Consider the following 19,364-nt stretch of genomic DNA (forward strand, 5'->3'; position numbering starts at 1 on the left):
ACGCGGGACGGCGACCGCCCTCGCCCCGCGGCGAGACCCCTGCCCCCGGGCGGCCCCGGGCGCGGACCTGAGCCGCCTTCCCCGGGTGGCTACCGGAGGGGTGGGGGCGGGCTTCTCCCGTGTGTGGCGGAGCGGCGCCCCACGGAGCGGGGGGAGGCAGGGAAGGCCCGGCCGGCTCCCCCGCAGGCTGCCAGTTCAGCAGTTAATTTTGATGAAACAATAGCAGGTGCCTGGGTGAAAGATGCCGAGTTGGGTGTTGGTAAGCCTCTAAAGGCGTGCTCTTAAAAAAACACCAAACCGAAAACCCGCCACGTTTTGAAGATTTTCTTCTGCTGCTTGCACCAGTTCTTCCTGCCCAGACAGGACTCCTTCCTCCAGGGAGCACAAGGCAGGCATAAGTAAGAGTATTTATTGGCAATGTGGCATTAATGATGTGACTGCTTCAACAGCTAGCTAAAGCAGCCCTAATTAAAGATCAGATTTTAGAGAAGCAGGTTGTTATTAGTACAAAATTACTGCATTTTTAGTGCTGTGAACTATATTCAAAGCAAGATTTCCTAGAATGCTCTTCCAGTGCTCTGCTCACACATACTGACCATGTAATTCTGCTCACCTTTGTGTTTCTAGCAAAGTAAAATGCCATAGTTTTTTATAGTAAAGGTGTAGAATATTTGGTTATTTGCACTAGTACGTCTCTAGAACTGTTTTCAAAGTTTACAGTATTGTGTAACAACCATGCAAGAGCTGAACTAATGCTTCAGTCTAGTGTATATGTTTAGTCTTAACTGGCATTAGATTTACTCTTGTTTGTATCTGTTTCAGGTTTAAATAGCTCATAATTAACATCATCATTTGCAAATGCAATGGAAGAGGGCAAGATTGAAGATGTCCAGGGTATTCTACGACTTAATGTGCGAGGATGTTTATACACAGCCAGGCGTGAGTCTTTATGCCGCTTTAAGGATTCAATGTTAGCTTCTATGTTTAGTGGACGCTTTCCTCTAAAAGTGGATCAATCAGGTAAATATGTTCAAGCTGTAAATATGACATTCTGATCAGGGAGCTCTGTGGTAAACACATGCTTTTATATATATTTATGCATTTTTATAGTATCTCCCTTTTTCCAATCTGCTGAGAATCAGTTGGCTTCTTTAATTCCAGGACGTGAGTTATGCATGCATGACTTTATGAGTAATTAATCTGAATTCCACAAGACTACTCATGTTTGCAAACACATGTTTGTACAGTGATTACCCCTGCCTTGTCCCAGTCCAAGCTGTGGCTTTAGAATGTACTTCTTTAGTATGAATATGAAAATAAATAAAATTGAAGCTGGCAGAGTATTTGGCATTTAACTTGGATGCTGTCTATGAACGCCTATATTCTCCAGAGACATCTCACTCTCTCTGTTCATTACACAAGGAAATCTGGGTCTAATCTTTGTTTCAGAATACTTCATTATCCAGTAAAGACTGCATTTTCCCCACCATGGCTTGATATGAAAGTTTGAATAAAACTATTCATGGATCAAATTTCACACTCGTTTGTGACTTGGAAATACTGCCAAAGTATGTCCAGTTTAAAGATATTGTACACTTTTGACTGTTTAAAATTTCTGAAATGTTTAGCATTCTTATGGGCAGGGATTTGCTACCATGTTTCAGTTGCAGTGAACAGCCAATTGTATACAGCTCTGTATAGTTTTGCTAGTTTCCCTAGCGGTCTTGAGCCCAGCAGGCAAAGGAGAGAAAAAGAAACAAAAAAAAAAAACTTTAAAACTTGAGCAATATTTAGGAAACATTAGACTAAAGGTGTACTGGAGCTGATGCTACATCTAACTCTTAAAATGCCTAGATCCAAAATTGAAAAAATCTCTGCAATAGCGAGAAAAGATATATCTGCAGTTACAATTAGAAATGAATCTAGAATTAGATTTTAGCATTTTAAATGGAGTGCAGTACAGCTGAGGTTGTTGTTGGCATGGTCCTCTGCAGATTAGTGATTCCACTGAAATTCCAAAGAAACGTTTACTGCACTAAGAAATTTATCTTCAAATAACAGATATTCCAGGGAAACAAAATAGTAATTTTAAAAGAATAGAGACAGCATAGTTGCTCTTCCTAAGTAAGCAAAACTAGTACAGAAGTTTTATATAAAAGCTTTACTTGATAATTTGATAGAATGTGGCAAGTCTGTCTTCGCTTGCTGGAAGAGATATTTTAAATAGTTTTTTTATTTATGTTTTTAGGAGCATGTCTAATTGATCGAGATGGAAGCCTGTTTAAATATCTTTTGGATTATCTTCACGGAGAAGTTCGGATTCCTGGAGATGAACGAATTCGAATTGCACTGCAGGAGGAAGCAGATTATTTTGGCATCCCTTATCCATACAGTCTGTCTGACCATTTGGCCAATGAAATGGAGACATATTCTTTAAGGTCAAATATAGAGCTTAAAAAGGTCTTGACATTTCTTACATTTTTAAAGATGTACTCTCGAGTCAATACCATTCATTAGCATCAGATACTATAACTGTAGTGTATGTGAGTTATTTCTTTTTAATCACCATGTTAAATCACCAGTATATTCAGAGTTCTAGGTTAAGAAACCCTAGAGCTGATAATGCAGTTATAGTAGTTAAGGACATGGGCTTTCCCCATCACTGCAATACAGCAACAGTTTAAATTTGACTCTGTTTTACATGCAAGTCTGCTGTAAAGCTTGTGTAGTAGGAATGACATTGTTTAGTTCCCTAATTGGCTTCTAATTTTACTTGAGATTAGATTTGATCCCTTCAAGATGTTTGGGTTGTTTTTGTTTTTTTTTTCAGTTTTACACATTCACCCTAAAATGTGAAAGACAAAATGTACTTTATCATTTTTTTAGAACGAGAAAGGAGAAAAGAAAATTAATATATTATTTAAAATCCTATTTTAGAGTATTGTAACTTACAAGCTAAATCTAACTAACTGATTGGAAATTAACTCATATTACTAGGTCTGGCAGTGTTAGTCCTGACAGTCATCCATGTTCTCTTAGTAAGGTATTGTTCCACATATTTCACATTCTCCCTTATGCATTTCATTTTGAAAAGCATAAAACATTTCCAGACCTTTTCGTTTCTCTTCATATTAGGGATTACCCATGCCTTTAAGGGTTTCTGTTGCCTTTCTCTGAATTTCTGTTAGTTTTACAATATGCTGTTAACATCAGATAAGAAATACTGCACACATTATTGTAAACTACATCCTTGATTTACTTAAAAGAGTTCACCAATACAGTTAAGAAAACTTAAGCTTATTCAACTGAAAATACTGTATTCTTGTTAACATTATGTATTTTTTGTTTTGTTTTTTCCAGGCTTTGTTAGATTTCTGTGATTCTTATGACTTAGTTTGTACCAAGCCTACAGTTTGGGTCCTGCACTATCTCAACACTTCTGGAGCAAGCTGTGAAAGTAAAATTATTGGTGTATATGCCACAAGAGCTGATGGGACTGATGCAATTAATAAGGAGCTAGGAACGAAAATTCATAGTAAAAGCATTTACAAAAGGTAAGATGACTGTCAAACAAATGAAAATACAGTGAAGTGAGAATGAACACTCACATGTTATAGTAATACCTAAATATTAATATATGTAGTATAATATAGCATTATTGTACTATAAATATGTGGAAGGAAACAGATTCTTTCCAGCTTCAGAAACAGCTGGCTAATACAATGGTCACATTAAACAAACAAAAAGATAAAAACTAAGCATGGAGTACAAGAATTTGAGAGTCCACAAAAGGTGGCTAGTGTGCAGTTGCTATAAATTCTCATTGTATTTTACTTGCTATTTTAAAAATGTCTCAACCATTTAAAATTACTTTCTAATCTAGGATATTTACACTAAGTACAGTGAATCCAGAAAAAGTTCCAGAAATATTCACAAAGGTGGTTGTGATTCATGCAACTGTATTTTGCAGTCTTCTAAGACAGCTGAAAGAAGTATTTAACACCAAAAAGAACTGAAGATGAAAGGAAATGGCTTTAATTCTTTAATGAACATGCACATCTCTACTATACTATCAACATATTTTTATGACAGTGATTATAAGTTACTGTTAGACCTGTACTTTTGAGTGTCTGGAAGCAATTTGTCTTTCAGTCTCACAGTACAGTGTCAAAAAGTGTACTCCACTGTGTACTTTCTGAACCATGATTAAGACAGTTTTTGATATTTCATCATCTTTATAATTAAGATGCATATTTTCCTAAATTTAGGCTGAGACCATTGATTCCAGAGTATTTGGACACATAGTATGAGGTATCTGTCCTCCTACTGTGTTTTCCCTTTGAATAAATGATTGAGATTTAGAAGAATAGATTTTAGATCATTAATTCTGTAATTATTCTTTTATGAACATCTATTCTTTCACAAATAGCCATTTTTAGCAATAGATGTTTATAGGCATGAAAATCGTAGGAGGAGGGCTATTTAGAACCCACTATACAATGAAAATAAAATTTAAGTAACATTTTCCTTTCTACTTTACCAAACATTTAAGTCCTTATAATTAGAATTTGCTAAAAAGAATGATACATTTCACCGGTGTTATATTTTTAAAGACTTAGCTAGATTTACCACATAACTGTTACCTTTAAAACAATATTTCTAGAGAAGCTGGAAATAATGTCCAATACATCTGGAGCTATTACTCAGTAGCTGAGTTGAAAAAGATGATGGATGCTTTCGAAGCCTGGGAAGGGAGAGGTAGAGTATTATTTTTTTTTTCTTTTATTTCAGTAGTGCTTCTTTTTTTACAGAAAAATAAGAAAAATATTTGCCAATTAACTTTAATAAGAACTACAGAGATTTTCAGTAACATTTGTAAAATATCTCGTAGTGGTGGCTATTTGGGGAAAAAAGAAGTCTTGAGGGATGTTCCAACAAGGTGACATGAGAGCCACTCATGCAAGGGGTGATAGCCTGCTAGCATTGGGCACTCTGGTGGAAGCCCCAGAAGCACGTTGGCTTTAAGCAGCATTGATGCCAGCAGCATTTCAAAGCTGAAATTCTACATAATAAAATGCACTTGTTCATTTAGTCAGGTGTATATACACGTAATATTCACTATGTTCTCTCAGCTCATCAATACAGTGTCTCTTTGAAATACAGGTGTCAGCTACTGGAGAGTGCCTCAGGAGCTGATTGAATGTTGGACTCTTGAAGAACGCCCCTTGAAAGGCAGTTTGCATCATATGCCTCCAGTTCACAAAAGGTATGTTGATTTGCATAGGTGGCTTAAAATAAAGCAGAAATACAGCACAATCTTTAATTTTTTTAATAATTTCAGGTTCTTTGAATACCTATGAATACCTATGTTGCATATTCTGTTTTTTCTATTTTCATTTTTAGAAAATGTTTTATAATCAGACAGCTTAATTGAAGAACTTAACTTGCTGAAACAAATTACCTTTTTTAGGCTGCTAAAAGTCTTCTCCATTCTATTCTACTTCTTCGACCTTTGAAACATCATTTTAGAGTGGGAAGGAGTAATTTCAAAAAGTAGAAGGCAGTGTTAGTTAAATTGACTGCTAAGAAATAAATTTAACTGAAAACCTAAAAGTTGAACTGATTTTCACATATGTGAGATGCCTTCTTTTTAGAAGGAATTTCTAGAATTTCTTCTTTACGGTTTTATGGTAATACTTTTGACTACACTTCCATTTTCAATGCATTATCTAAAAGCAGCCTTTGCAGGTGCAGCTACACAGTTGATCTGAGCCACCCTACAGCCACTTTGCTGCTAGATAGACGAGGAACCTGCTGAGCTTCCTTGTCCCTGGCCACACTGTCATTTCAGCAGCAGCTGCAGAGCCACACCATCACAATGATCCAACCCAAAACTCCTACCTCCCCACATTTATTTTTTTTTTTGGACACTGCTTTCTTTGCTTTTCATAGCTCAAATAGGAAGGACTGTGATCATTTGATCCCTGGCTTGCTGAACAGCTTACATATATTCCTGGATGCTCCTATACTACCACTTGCTGTTTTATCTCCCACATCTCTTCTTTGTCTTCTTTATTCTTCTGCACCCTCAACAAAACCATGTTCAGGTTTCAGCTAAAACTCCTGATGTACTGCAGTGACCCTGGTGAGACCATATACTGTCTTGAAATATTGTAAACAAACCTAGTTACTGATTGTATTTTAACAGTATCAATGAAATATAGGTAAAAACACCAAATCTTTGAAAGTATAAGCTTTCATCTTGGATGTGCAGACATTGAGAATATATGCTACCCTTACGGCTCTGAGGAAACCTCCCTGGACTCATCTAGGTTATTTGCAGGCTTTCTGTTTGAACAGGGTCACCATATACCAATTTTATATGAGCAATAATAAGAAATATTACTCTCAGATATTGTTTATTCTTTTGGTATGAATCCTTGTGGCATTTCACAGATCTTTTTAAAAATCCAAAATGCAATTACCCTGATGTGCTCTTCCAGTGTATCTTTTAAGCTGTTCTTTAGTAACTCTCACAGTTCAAAGCCTGTTTGCAGTACTGACGCACCAGCTAAATGTTTCTTCATTCCTGACAATCAGGTCAGTTAAAGCTACAGCTTTTCTTTGTCAGCTCAAAATCTAGATACAATCTGATTCATACATGTTCTTTCTCCTACTACCAGGTTTTAATAGTTTTACTCCACATAGGAGCCAGGAACAGAGCCACAGTTTTTCTTTTGATACATTTTTAAAAGCATTGTTAATATTCTCTGAGTTTAATTTTGTCTTCGTGTTCTTTTTCCCCCTTTCCTCATCTTTCCAGAAATGATTTTGATTTGTATTTACTGATCGTCCCTCTGACCTGGCCTGGTCTACCTTTTGTTTTTTGGGTTTCAGGTTTTATAATGTCCTGTTCAACTGTTTTGGTGTGACCTGGATTTCTATGGCATCATTTATTATAATATTTCCTTGAGGAATTAAAATCTTCTAGGTGTCTCTTCATTATTTTTTGCCAACACTGAGAAACAGCATTTGTATAATACTTGTAAAATGCTGTCTCCTTGTACTAATTAGAGTTGCCATGAGACTCCACAGGCTTTCTTAAATAGGTTCTTTTTTTTTTTTTAAAAAAAAATTTCCTCTTGAAAGATTATCCATAATCATTTATATTGAAAAGAAATTTGGGAGGGAGAAAGAAACACTGTCTTTCTCCTTCTTTAATTACATAGCGGAACTGGTTTTTGTGTTTACACGCAGTTGGCTCTTACATTTAACTTAAACTACATCAGACTAGTGTTTAGTGGATTTTGTATCTGATAGAATCTGTCACATTTTAGTATTTTCTTTCTGTAACTCCTCCACCCTTCTTTCTCACTGATTTTCACTTAACAGTTTGCGCACCATATCTCTTACAATTTTTAATGTGTAATATTACTTACACAGGTAGAACTGAGATCCATGGTACCATTCACAGAAAGGCAAGCCTGATAGTAGTGATGAACAGTTGAAAACTGTAAATGATACTGAAACAAGCAAAAATTGAAAAAACTGCAGATTTGTGGATGGCTGTCACAAATTGTTTTGTAGTAATGTTATAAAAAGAGCATTTTATGTACATAGTTTGCTTCTTTAATTGAAGTTCTTTGTTTTACAGACGATTAATTGACTTTACTGAAGAGGAGGACTATTTACCATGTAAAGCAGGTCCCAAGCCAATTAGATTCTCAGGTCCCTCAACAAGTACCCATATCAAAGTCAAGAATTCAGCTTCATTAAAGGTAGCTGCTTGCAAAGATTCGGGTTCTGCAGTCACTCTCAAACGACCCAACAGTGAAAGTCTGATGCTGCACAAAGTAGCTTCTGAAACTGTATCCACAACATGCACATCAGTGCCCAACAACTCCCAGGTGCCCTGTGGAAGGCAGAGTGCTGACAGTGGGACACGATGTCAAATGACCTTCAAGATCGAAGTGTCTAGGAAGCCCGTAAGCAACCGTGTAGTAAAGCTAAAGCGAATTCCTCTTTTTGTGGCACCATCTCAGCCATCTTCTTCTGTATCCAGTAGAACAAGTGAAGAGGACAGTGCTGCTGTTCAAATTCCTACTACTTCTATGATACTAAACAAGAAAGAACCAGCTGTATTAGCAGAGAATATTAAGCATGATAAAGTGGATGGATAATGTTTGGCTCAGCCTGATAGACTGCATAGCTTTGCATCATCTGATCCAAGAAGAGATTATCATCTTGTGGTCATTTGTTCAAAGATTTACTAGAAAATTGTTATGAAAATGTTTGTGAATAGCGTAGGGTTAAATTGTTAAGTGAGCATGGAAGTGTGTTTTCTGCTTTATTTCTAAGTATGTTTTAGCTATTGGGAAGGGAGAAAGAAAAATGGATTAAAAACCCCTCAAAGACACAGCATGTGCAGTCTAATGTTTTGGTATCTCACATCTGTATTTTTGACAGGCTGTACTAGTACAACTGACCTTTTTAAAGGATGTACTTCCACAGCATAAAAAATGACCTCTATCAACTCTGAACTACAGTTAACATTAACTAGAGTTCATTTCCTTAATTTGTATCTTTAAAGCGAGGAGAAATAGGTAACAATAAGTAGATTTCATTAGATACAAGTTTGTAACATACGGAGTACTGCGAAGAGTGCAGAAGTTGCATACACTTACTGGTACTTCTGGTGAGGGTAAGTAACCATTTTGTTATTAACAGCAATGAAAGGGAGCGCCTTTGCTTGTACACAGTGAGAAAATTCAGAAATAAAGGGAAGAAGCATACCTCTAGGGAGCATCAAGGCAATTTGTTCCTTAGACCTGAGACCTATGTGTACTACTTTCCTAACGTGCCGTGATCTACCTGGGGGTTGACGCTGCTGCAGGCAGCCTGTGCAGCCTTGGCATTTTGCATCGCACTACTGTGGGGTGTAGAGTTGCAGCTGGCCTTCCCAGGTCCTTCTGCAGGCACTTTCACTTGAGGAGGGGACCACCTCAACTTCTGTGCAGCAAAGCAGCGTTCACAGAAGAACCCGGGTTTGAAGAAAGGGCAAAGAACCCTTCCTTCCCTCAGAGCAGGATGCAAGAGACCACCTTGTACCAGCATAAATTTTGAGTAATGATACTAAAGTGAAGAGCTCCTGGTTTCCTCTTAGAGCAGAGGAAAGTCAAATTTGGTTCCCTGATTTTAAAAAGTCCTTTTAGTTGTTTAAAACAGTGAATGAAACCTGGCTTTGTTTGTGCCCTTGTTTGCTTACAGTTGGGTGCTGGGTTTCTTTGTTGGTTTTGCTACTGCTTTTGCTTTTCCAGCATAGTAAATACGGCTGGCCCTAAACGTTGGGAATGCCTGTCACAGTGCCGGAATTCTTAAAATTCCTGAGTCCAACTGGCACTAAGCTCACAAAAAGTATGGAATTTTCCATATGTACAAGAAAAAAAAGCTTTGAGAATAATCCTACAGGAGTTTCTGAGTTTGCATTTGCTCAGTGTTTATTTAATTATTCTGGTAGCACAGGTATTTTTGGAGTAACATTCGTTTCATTTGCATTACAGTGGTTTTAATGGGTCTTTTCTTTGTCCTACATATACTGCCTTTTGGTTAAAAGAAACAAAAAAAAAACCCAAAACCCTAAAACAAAAAAAAAACCAAACCCTCACTTGAATTTCAGTAGATGAAACCAGAAAGAGGCTGTGGTGGGGAGGTAGAGCAAGATTATTTTTTGAGGAACTTGGTTTTATTTATTTATTTTTAATTGGATGAGGTGCAAACATGACCTTTTATCTTATCTGAGTTGGCACTCTCAGCGGGGTTTTTATACCTGTGAATTAGCTAAGTTTCTCTCAATTGATGGACTGATATTAAAGTTTTGTGATACCCAAATAGCATTTAACCTTCATGGGGACTTTCACTATAAAAATAGCTTTGCCCTTATCTACCTAAAGCCTTTTAAAATGTGGAAGTAAAATAGAATTCTCTGGGAGGCCAGTAGCTGAAAACAAATGAAACTTCCCAGTCCAAGGACAAGTTATTCCTTAACCAGGCTGTGTTTTTTGAGGCCTGGAACACGGAGCAGAAATTCTGCAAGTCTTGAGTTTCCTAGAGGTTGAAACTTCCTCAGAACTCTATGTTCCCGTTTCTTGAAAGTCTGCAGTTTTCTTAACATTTGTCTAACTCAATGAACAAAGTAGGAGCTAGTACTGCATTTGCACTGATGGAACTGTGATACACCGTACTTACATATCGGATAGTCTGGGGAAACTTCTAAAGGTAAACTACAGTTTTATAACTGGGTCAGATGCACTGTCAAGTGGTGTGACAGTGGTTTACTTCGAACCTTTGCAAAATTATCATTCATCATAGAGAAAGTTACTCCAATGTAGTAATGTAGTGATTACTAGAATCTAATAGCTGCATTCTAAAGGCTGACATATGTATCACCACTGTAGTTTGATGTGTTAAATTTTTTCCTCACAAATGCTGTCGCTTTTCCAGTAGTTTAGTTGTCCTTTTCCACTACTGTCTTTCCAAACCATCAGTGATATGGCATCACATGGGTTAAGGAAACAAGAAAAATACAGTTCCAAGTTAAATTTCTAGAAAATTACTCCTCTGTGATTACACATGGGCTTGTGATTCAGAGGGCCTATTATCACCAAGATGTGATTCAAACAGATGTAATTCTATCTGTATGCTTCAGAGTATAGAGAACTCATTTGTACTTGATGTAAGCAAGCAAACAGGATTTCATGTGATAGGCACATGTAGCCACTGATCCTCAGGGAGACTTTTCATTAGGCTTGTTTTTAGCTGAAGAGCCACAGAAGTACCAAAGCTACGTCTTCTTTTCTTTCACTGTTGCAGTTATTTTCCTATCAGCTCTTCCAGAGCAGAAAAGTACTCTTTTAAAACAGCTTCCATTATACTGCTTAGATAAAAAACATTGTGTAGTTCAAATCTTACTATGGCTAAAAAGAAACACTAACATTGCCCAGGAGCAAGCAGATTTCATCTACCTGCATTATTCCCAACCCATGAATAACAAATTCTCACCTGATAGAACCAGGAGGTCAGCTGTGCCATCAAAAAATTGGGATTAAAGCTGTCTGTCCCTTAGCTGCAGTGACAGAGTCAAAGTGTGGTTAGAAGTAAAAATCTAAATACTCTGTAGTAATAAAGCCCCACAAAAATCTAGATTCATTTTGGGCAACACCTTGTATTAAAAGATGTTAAGCAGTAGAAACAAGGTAAGGCTGATATTACAGACCTTTGCTGTTTTCTGAGCTTTGTGGATCTCTCTTCTTACGTTCTTCCTGGCAAAACAATCTGGCTGTTTATACCAGAATTGATCACTCTTGGATGAAAATTACTTTGCAAATTCATGGGGTCGTGTGATCAGCTGTGTAGCATGCTCAGAGTTTGCATCAAGGATTTGGCCCTTTTCAAAGTTGCCCTTTTCTTCTATATCTATTTTTCACTCATTCTAGTCTCTGGTACAACATACATTAACAATTTAGTACAGTTTTAGTAGTTTTCCATAATAAAATAGCTGTATTGTCTCAAATTTCTGGCAATTTTCTGTATCCTCACATGGGTAACTGGCAGTGGCACTGGAACTTGAGACCTCTGGATGCCATGGTGCCTCTGCTGTAGTCACAAGTTATGAACAAGAAGGATGTGGCTGATTTATAAATCTTGATGGAGCCCAGTCACTACCTGGGGAAACAGACACTAAGAACTGCCCTTTGTACAAGCTCAGACCAGGTGCTCCCTACAACAACAGGGTCCAGGAAGGTGCTACAAGATCAACATTTCCCTTTCAGAATTATTAGTTTCTCTTTCAGGGTGACATTTTCAGACACAACAAGTGATCTCTTTTTTTTTTTTTAAAAAAAAAAAAACCCTTTTATTCTAAACATGCCTAAATAATGTAAGTTTTCCAAATAGTCTGGCTGTGTTGTTACCTTCTCTTTTTAGTTTTACAGCTGTGTATTTGGCCCTTTATTTTGCTGAGTTCTGCCCTTACTCTGAGTTTAATCTTACATAGAAGACAAACAGATCCAACTTGCTTTAAAATACTGCCCTTTAAGGTGTGTTTCCACTTTTGAAAGAGTGTACAAAGTGCAGCGGAAATATCCGTATTTGTGAGTGATGCCAAACAGCTGTATTTGCTTTGCAAATTGAGGGTGTTTTTAAAAAAAGATGTCTGGCCTAAAAGCCAAGCCTTGTCCTGCCCTTAATTCCCTGACTGAATCCCTTACCTTAAAAGGAGTATCACACATAACTAGTTCTGTAATTACAAGATTAAAAGAAATTGTTGAAGATAGGCCCAAGAATTACTTTTTAAGTATTTTGAACAGTAAAACACTTTGAGAAACTGGCAGATATAATTCCAAGCATACATAGACACAAGTGAATGATGAAGAGATACCATTCTGACCACAGCTACAGTTCAGAGCACAGACACGCTCGGTGCGCTGAGACTGCAGCATTCCCAGAACCAGCCCAACCAAATCCACGCTTACATCCCTCATCAAAGAAACTGAGTTTGCATCACAGTCTGAAGCAAAATGCTGTCTCTCACCTGTTAGTCCTAAGCAAAATGCTGTCTCTCACCTGTTAGTCCTGGGTCTGTCACAAACTGAGCCTCCATACATCAAAGGTTATCTGGTACTGATGAGCCCAAGGTTAGTGCTGAGTTATGACTGGCATGACAGATTTTATTTATTTGCAGAAGCCTACTTGTGAGAAGCTGATTTATGGAATAAAATAACTTTCAATGATCCTGTCAAGTAAAGAAGCTATAAAGAAGGAGTAAAAGTCATTCGAGTTAAATTAGATTTTCTTTTTTTAGGAGGGGTTACAAGAAGAGACATATATAAATTTCACAAATTATATAAGGACAATATAGTAAGATTCCTGTGCAATATCTGCATGGAAATTATTATTACATCTCTTACAGTGAGGTTACAGGTCAAACCATAAGGCAGCAGATAAATTTTGAAAAAGCTACCTAGCTGATGGGTGTGCACGAAAGATTCTGGAATTTCAGTCCCATTTACTCAAAATACTCAGTTTAAAGCATGATAGATAATCTAGCATAGAAGCAGTGCTTGCAGTGCTAATAAAGCCAGTGTTCACCTATGCATGTTTGTTTTTCTTTCACCACTCTTCCAGATGAAGATGAGTTATCTGCCTTTTAAAATCAGGTTTTACCAATATTCACGTGTGGAAAACTGTATACAGATATCAAGAGAAATAAAAATAATCAAAATCACCCATAAGGAATGCACCTCACTCTACACTTTGAGATTATTTTTCAAGGGCCACAGAGGAAAAGTAAACCAGACAGTGCTAATGAAGTGTGCAGTCAGCTAACAGGAACTAGGCAGAGAAAGCTGATAAAAAGCAATAGCAAACAATAACTTAGGAATAAACTTTTAAAGATATTCAAGTGTCCGACTATTACTGACCTTTTACACCTTTCTGATTCAGACACTGAGGCCACTAGTTCACTTGATTCTGGATTCTCACACCTTACTTTGTTAAATAATAACTTAGAAGTATGTCCAGGATGGAGGTGGCTCTCATGGGAAGGCTCTGTTCCATGCATTAGAATCTAGCAACTTGTGGCATTAGCATCTAGCTAAAAGCAGAAGTCTAGTCCAATCTAAACTCAGCTGAAAGCATTCCACTGATACCAGCTGAATTAAGCAAATAAAATTTGAGTAAGATCACAAAGGCTAGGCACTGCAAAGCAGCAAACACCAGAATATTTTAGAAAGAAAATTTTAATTTTTTGGAAGAAACAGATTTTCTGAAATACAGAATCAGAACATTAAGACTAAGTAAGATTTTTATTTTAATAGAAAACTCAGAATGATGTAGTATCTACTCAAATATGTACCTCCACATTCTGCTGCACGTTGCTGTAACAAATTTATTAGTCATAGCTCTCATTATGGACAGATGGTTCCTACAGCAACAATATAGAAAAATAATTTGGGATTCAAGTCTAGAACACCTGCAACTTTTTCATATGCAAAAAAATAAATCCAACTAGTCATAGAAAAGTGGCTGATAAGAATGGAGAATAGGGCTGTGCATCTGAATAGCCATGACTATATACATTCCAAACTTAAGAAATGAGCATTTCTCCTCAGCCTCATAAAAATAGTTTGTCAAGGAAAAATACCAATATGTAATGCATTTAATACAATTTATACTTGAATTTAAAGATCTCAGATTATGGAATAATAAACTAAAATCAAATGTACGGCTTTTTCAAATGTTCTTGTATATAACAATACTCTCTGTGTATACAGTGTGCATGCATGTACGTGTATACACGCACAGAAAGAAAGAGATGTATAGAGATTTGCTGAAAAATTCTACAAGATTATCTGATTTCATTGCAGACCACAGCATACAGACTTCCTGGGATCCTTCTAACACAGACTGCTCTAAAAAACAATAATGTTGACTGCTATTAACCACATATCTACAACAGGTTTTTGCTATTATGAATTTAATTATCCTTTTATTTTTCCCGTCTAGATTTCACTTTTCTAAGTAGTAAATGCTGCTTTGGTAGGATTCTGTACTGTGAACATATTGGGAAAAGCCTTGAAAGTATGAATTAATTTTGATAATTAGTAAGTAATAAAGATACCAACAAGTTTTAAGCAGCAACAGATTTAAAATGACTATGTTCTGACATTTTCTTTCACCAGCAAGCATCTCGAGCAAGAAACTAAAATGAAGAGATTAAACTTCTCTGTCTGCTGTCACCGTGACATTTTAAGCCACCAAAGTCACAGCTGGCACTGAAAGAACAGTGGCATCGGCAGAGACCTCCATCCTTGTGGGACATAAGTTGCATTGTGACGCTCTGCCAGCACCGCCTTGGAAAGGCCTGTGGTCTGTGGTGTCGGGTGTATGATGCTTTCGTCGGGCCTTTTCTGAATGTGTCGGATTCTCTGTGGTCCTTGTAGTTGTGGACTGCTCTTGATTTTTCATAGCTCCTTTATTTTTAGATCTGAAGCTGTTATGCTGCTGTCTTCTGTGTTCAGACCTGGAACCACTCTTCACATTATTTTGATCTGCCTCATTACTGGCACCTTGTGATTTAAGAGATCCATTGAGCCGGACGTTTTGGTGCTGTGGGTTGAATCTTCGTCTCTGGCTAGGAGGCCCATTCTACCCAGATAGAAATTGGATAGATGTTAGGTTATTTGAATCCTTCTAACAAGATAACAAATACAGCAATCAGAATTAACAAAAATTGCAGAATAAAATTTTCAGTGTAACTAGGAGAGGGAAAACACTATACAGTTTTGATTGTTGCCGGAGCAAATAACACTTGAAAACTGAACTATGAGTAATATGCCACATCTGAGTAGCCTGGAAACGTAGATGGTAGGTTCACCACTGATGCCAAATTAAAATCTGCCACGATTCAAGACAATATAAAAAAGGGGATGAAATACTAAGCATCTCAACAGCAGCAGTTAAGAAACACTTACGAACTTGATACTGATGGATTTCTTCCAAAATCATGAAAATGCCTTTCCTAGTAAAGTACTGTGTAAATACTACAGTAAGACTGCAGGAAGAAAGAAATTCACATGTAAATTAAAGTCAAGTTAAGAATCCACATGATGGAAGAGATGTCCATTGTGGGATCTTGCTCAGAGGAAGCTTTGATCCTTATCAGTAACTGGCTGAATTGCTTTATTTGCATGACTGCCAGGGCAGCTGATTCTATACCTTCACTGACATTATATAACACTCCTACATTTCTCTCCAGGCACCTATTTGAGCCAAAAATCCCTACCTGGACAATATTCAGACCAACTTCAGTTGGCAGCTTTCCCTAAGCACAACAGCACAAGGACGTTCTAAGGTGCTCTTATAATGAAGTAGCTACCAATAGAGCACAATATTAGAAGCTGTATTATACATGCTTCTGAAATAATATGCTTTTAAACCTGACAGGATTCCACTTTCAAGGTCTATTTAATACTCATCCTTCAACAGCATATCAACTGATCATTTCTCAAGGATTAGGGATAAGTGTTTCACCATTGTATTATGTAGGGCAATCACCTATTATGGACAGTTTTTCTTTTTTCAGTCTTATTAACTGCCACTAGTTACTTCTGAACACCAGACACTGCCTTTGCTGGTATGGCATTTTTGGTATTTCCACCTTGTATGTTCACACTGCCTTGAAAATGAAGCTGGAAAAACATATACTTGCATGTTTTCAGAAAATATTAATTAAATATATGGACTGCAAACCAGTATTTGGTTTTGTATTAACAATTTTCAACGCTGCATATTTTTCTGAAGTTCTTGAAATAATTCAATTTCATTCATAACTGGTTTCTTACCTGCTTATTTGTTGGGATTACTTGGGAAGAAGATTCGGTAGGATTGGGAGAAAGATGACTTTGTACTTTAGTGCTGGCTGGTTTATTATCAAAGTTCTTGGCATTACTAGAGGACTTTCGGATGTGCGTATTTTGCTTGCCAGTTGTTGCATGCGAGGTCATTGAAGACAGCACCGAGCTACATGGTGTTCTTGAGGAATAGTTGTTCTTTGGATGAGAAACTATAAAAAAAGTATTCTGTATTATCAGTTAAATGATCAGCATCTAAACATAAGGCTTTATTCTTACCTTGCTTACAGTTAATTTTGACAGCATCATTCCAGCCTTACTTTAAATACTGCAGTAAGCTACATAACTAGGGTTGGAATTAGACCACAGCATTTCACTTCTGTGAAACTGCTTCATCATGAAGCACTTCTGAGACAAAAAAGACAATGTGGTAGAAGTGTGCTAAAACTAGCAGGAGTCTAGCAGAGGTTAGGCTCTGGTCATCCAAGAAAACTTTTCAAAATTCGTGGTACCTCTTGTTTGCTTGTGAGTTTTTAACCAGTTGAGCTGAACACACATGCTGTCAGGACTGCCTTGCACTGCTGTCCTATCAGTAATGCTCCTAATGGCAGTCCAGGCAACAAAGGAAGAAACACAGGAAGGAAATGACAGTAACTCTCTTGAGCGCTTGAGGTCAAAGGAAGTTGTGCCTGCAAACACCACTGACTAAATTAAATTCGAAATTATTCTTTGATCATGGAAGGCTGAATAGGCTGACGTTTGCTGTCTATGTATGTACTAGCTACAACACAGGTAACAGCCGTGAAAGCTTCCTTAGTATGTCTAAATTTTTTTTTTTTCTTCTTAAAAAGTAAGAGTCTAGTGTTTGTTGCTCATTCCTCTCAAATATAGTTAACAAAGGTTCTTCTGTGCCATGGATATCAATAAAAAATGGAACTGAATGCAATGCACTAATCCACTTCATGGAGATCATGGCAGTCAGCACCATCAGGAACCACTATTGCTCATCTCAGGATATTCCTGCTTCCTGGTATTTTGAGATTGCCTGATTTCTTAGCCATTTCCACGCCTGGATGTGAAGTGCCCCAAACAAACCCTTGATTCCTACCTCTCTGCATTGCTACAAGCTCTTCAAGCTGCCTGTTTCTGTTCAATGACCCCCAAGCAGTCTTAAAGAGGACTCTGAGGCTATTGAAGTAAAGTTCTTGATCTTAATTTGTTGTTCTGAATATGGAAATTTCCTGCTTCCTTCTGGTACAGATGACAAACCAGAGGATCACTTCAGTGAGACACTTGTTTTATCTAAGAGGTACTTCTATTTTTCCACTTCTATCACAGAGAAAGAAGATGTGGAATAATTTTAGCAACTAAGCATCATCTGTTACATTTTTTGAGGCTCTTATTCATTTACGTCAACAGCAGCCATTTCTCCCACTAGGTGTCCTCTTCAGAAAAACAATGCAACGATCTGTACAATTAACAAAATCTTCTGTCTCAAGTTCAGTGAGGTCAGCTGCCACTGAATTCTACTGCTCTCTCTTGTCTAAAATAGAATGTTGCACATGGAAGCCCATATAAAAATCCAGGTGCTTGTCATAAAAATGTATTTTTAACAAAAAAGATGTACCAGGAAGAGGTACAACCCACCACCGGGCATTCTGGATACTTATCAGTCCAATTATTTTTGTTTCTTCCTGTTCTTCATTGTGAGTGTATGCTGCCTACCCTCTTCTCAGGCTAGAACATGATTTCCTTTGCACGAGCTCTGTGGTTTTGGTTACTGCCTTTGTTAAAGCCCTCAACACTGGCTGTTCTTAGCTATAGACCTGGTATAATCTCTGTTTGAGGGGTATTTGCAGCTCCTAGAAGAGTATGGGCCTCATTACAGGATGCTCCAAAGAGAAACATCTTTTGAATTCAACAGTTCTTATCAAAGACATGCCAACATCCTGAGTTGCTCATCTAGGGTCACCGAGGGCAGATTAGAGCAAAGTTCAGAAGGCCAGTGCACTCTCAGTCATTTGTAAGACAGCACTGCTTCCCCGCAAATAGCTGTTCTTTTGACTTCACTGACCTGATGTGTGCTGGTTTGGGCTGGGTTAGAATTAATTTTCTTCACAGTAGCTAGTATGGGGCTGTGTTTTGAATTTGTTCTGAAAACGGTGTTGATAACACAGGGATGTTTTAGTTACTGCTGAGTAGTGCTTACACAGACAAGGCCTCTTCTCCCTCTCACCCCACCCCACCAGTGAGCAGGCTGGGGGTGCACAAGGAGTTGTGAGGGGACACAGCAGGGACAGCTGACCACAACTGACCCACGGGCTAGCCCAGACCGTATGGCGTCATGCTCAGCATATACAGCTGGGGGGAAGGAGGAGGAACGTGGGGATGTTTCAGAGGGATGGCGTTTGTCTTCCCAAGTAACCGATACATGTGATGGAGACTGGCTGTCCTGAAAATGGCTGAACACCTGCCTGCTGATAGGAAATGGTGAATTAATTCCTTGCTTAACTGTCTTTATCTCAACTCATGAGTTTTCTTACTTTTACCTTCTGATTCTCCCCCCCATCCCACTGTGAGGGGAGCAAGCAAGCAGCTAGGTGGTGCTTAGTTGCCAGCTGTGGTTAAACTACACCACCTCATTTCAGCAGGTCCGCATCAAACTATGCTTAACTAATACTTTACTGAAAGGAGGTATAAATAATTACCTTGCAGAATTAACTGCAGCTGGAAATTATTTAGGAAAGTAGTTCAATGAGTTTAAAAAAAATAGTCTATGGTTGTACCAGCAGCAGCTGTAGTTATATTAGTCAGGATAATCTTTATAGAATTTTCAATCTCTTAAACTTCAGGGTATGAGATAGTGTCTATGAGGTGACTGTGAACAATCAGATGTATTATTAGGAAGCTTATGCCTTTGAAACATCCTGAGTTGGCTTCAATGAGAGACAGGAT

The 19,364-nt window shown here is 37.8% G+C and overlaps 2 protein-coding genes across 3 annotated transcripts in view; one reads left to right on the forward strand and one right to left on the reverse strand.

Annotated features, from left to right (window-relative positions):
* The first annotated feature begins 155 nt into the window (after positions 1–155).
* On the forward strand, positions 156–11,799 carry KCTD18 (potassium channel tetramerization domain containing 18). Its single transcript, XM_026849786.1, has 7 exons — positions 156–398; positions 823–1,020; positions 2,249–2,460; positions 3,361–3,554; positions 4,664–4,758; positions 5,164–5,266; positions 7,655–11,799. The coding sequence occupies exons 2-7, from the start codon at positions 864–866 to the stop codon at positions 8,178–8,180; spliced, it is 1,287 nt and encodes a 428-aa protein (XP_026705587.1). The 5' UTR covers positions 156–398; positions 823–863; the 3' UTR covers positions 8,181–11,799.
* A 105-nt stretch (positions 11,800–11,904) lies between these two features.
* The window catches only part of SPATS2L (spermatogenesis associated serine rich 2 like), a 91,366-nt gene continuing 83,906 nt past the window's right edge, over positions 11,905–19,364 (reverse strand). For both annotated transcript variants that reach the window (XM_026849775.1, XM_026849767.1), the window contains exons 12-14: positions 16,401–16,621; positions 12,622–15,204; positions 11,905–12,589 (exon numbers count right to left, since the gene is read on the reverse strand). In XM_026849775.1, coding sequence (XP_026705576.1) covers positions 14,806–15,204; positions 16,401–16,621 — 620 coding nt within the window. In that variant the 3' untranslated portion in view covers positions 11,905–12,589; positions 12,622–14,805. The remainder of the gene's footprint in view (positions 12,590–12,621; positions 15,205–16,400; positions 16,622–19,364) is intronic.

The sequence above is a fragment of the Athene cunicularia genome, assembly GCF_003259725.1.
Source record: "Athene cunicularia isolate RWA chromosome 1 unlocalized genomic scaffold, athCun1 chr1_part1, whole genome shotgun sequence".
In the NCBI taxonomy this organism is placed as follows: domain Eukaryota; kingdom Metazoa; phylum Chordata; class Aves; order Strigiformes; family Strigidae; genus Athene; species Athene cunicularia.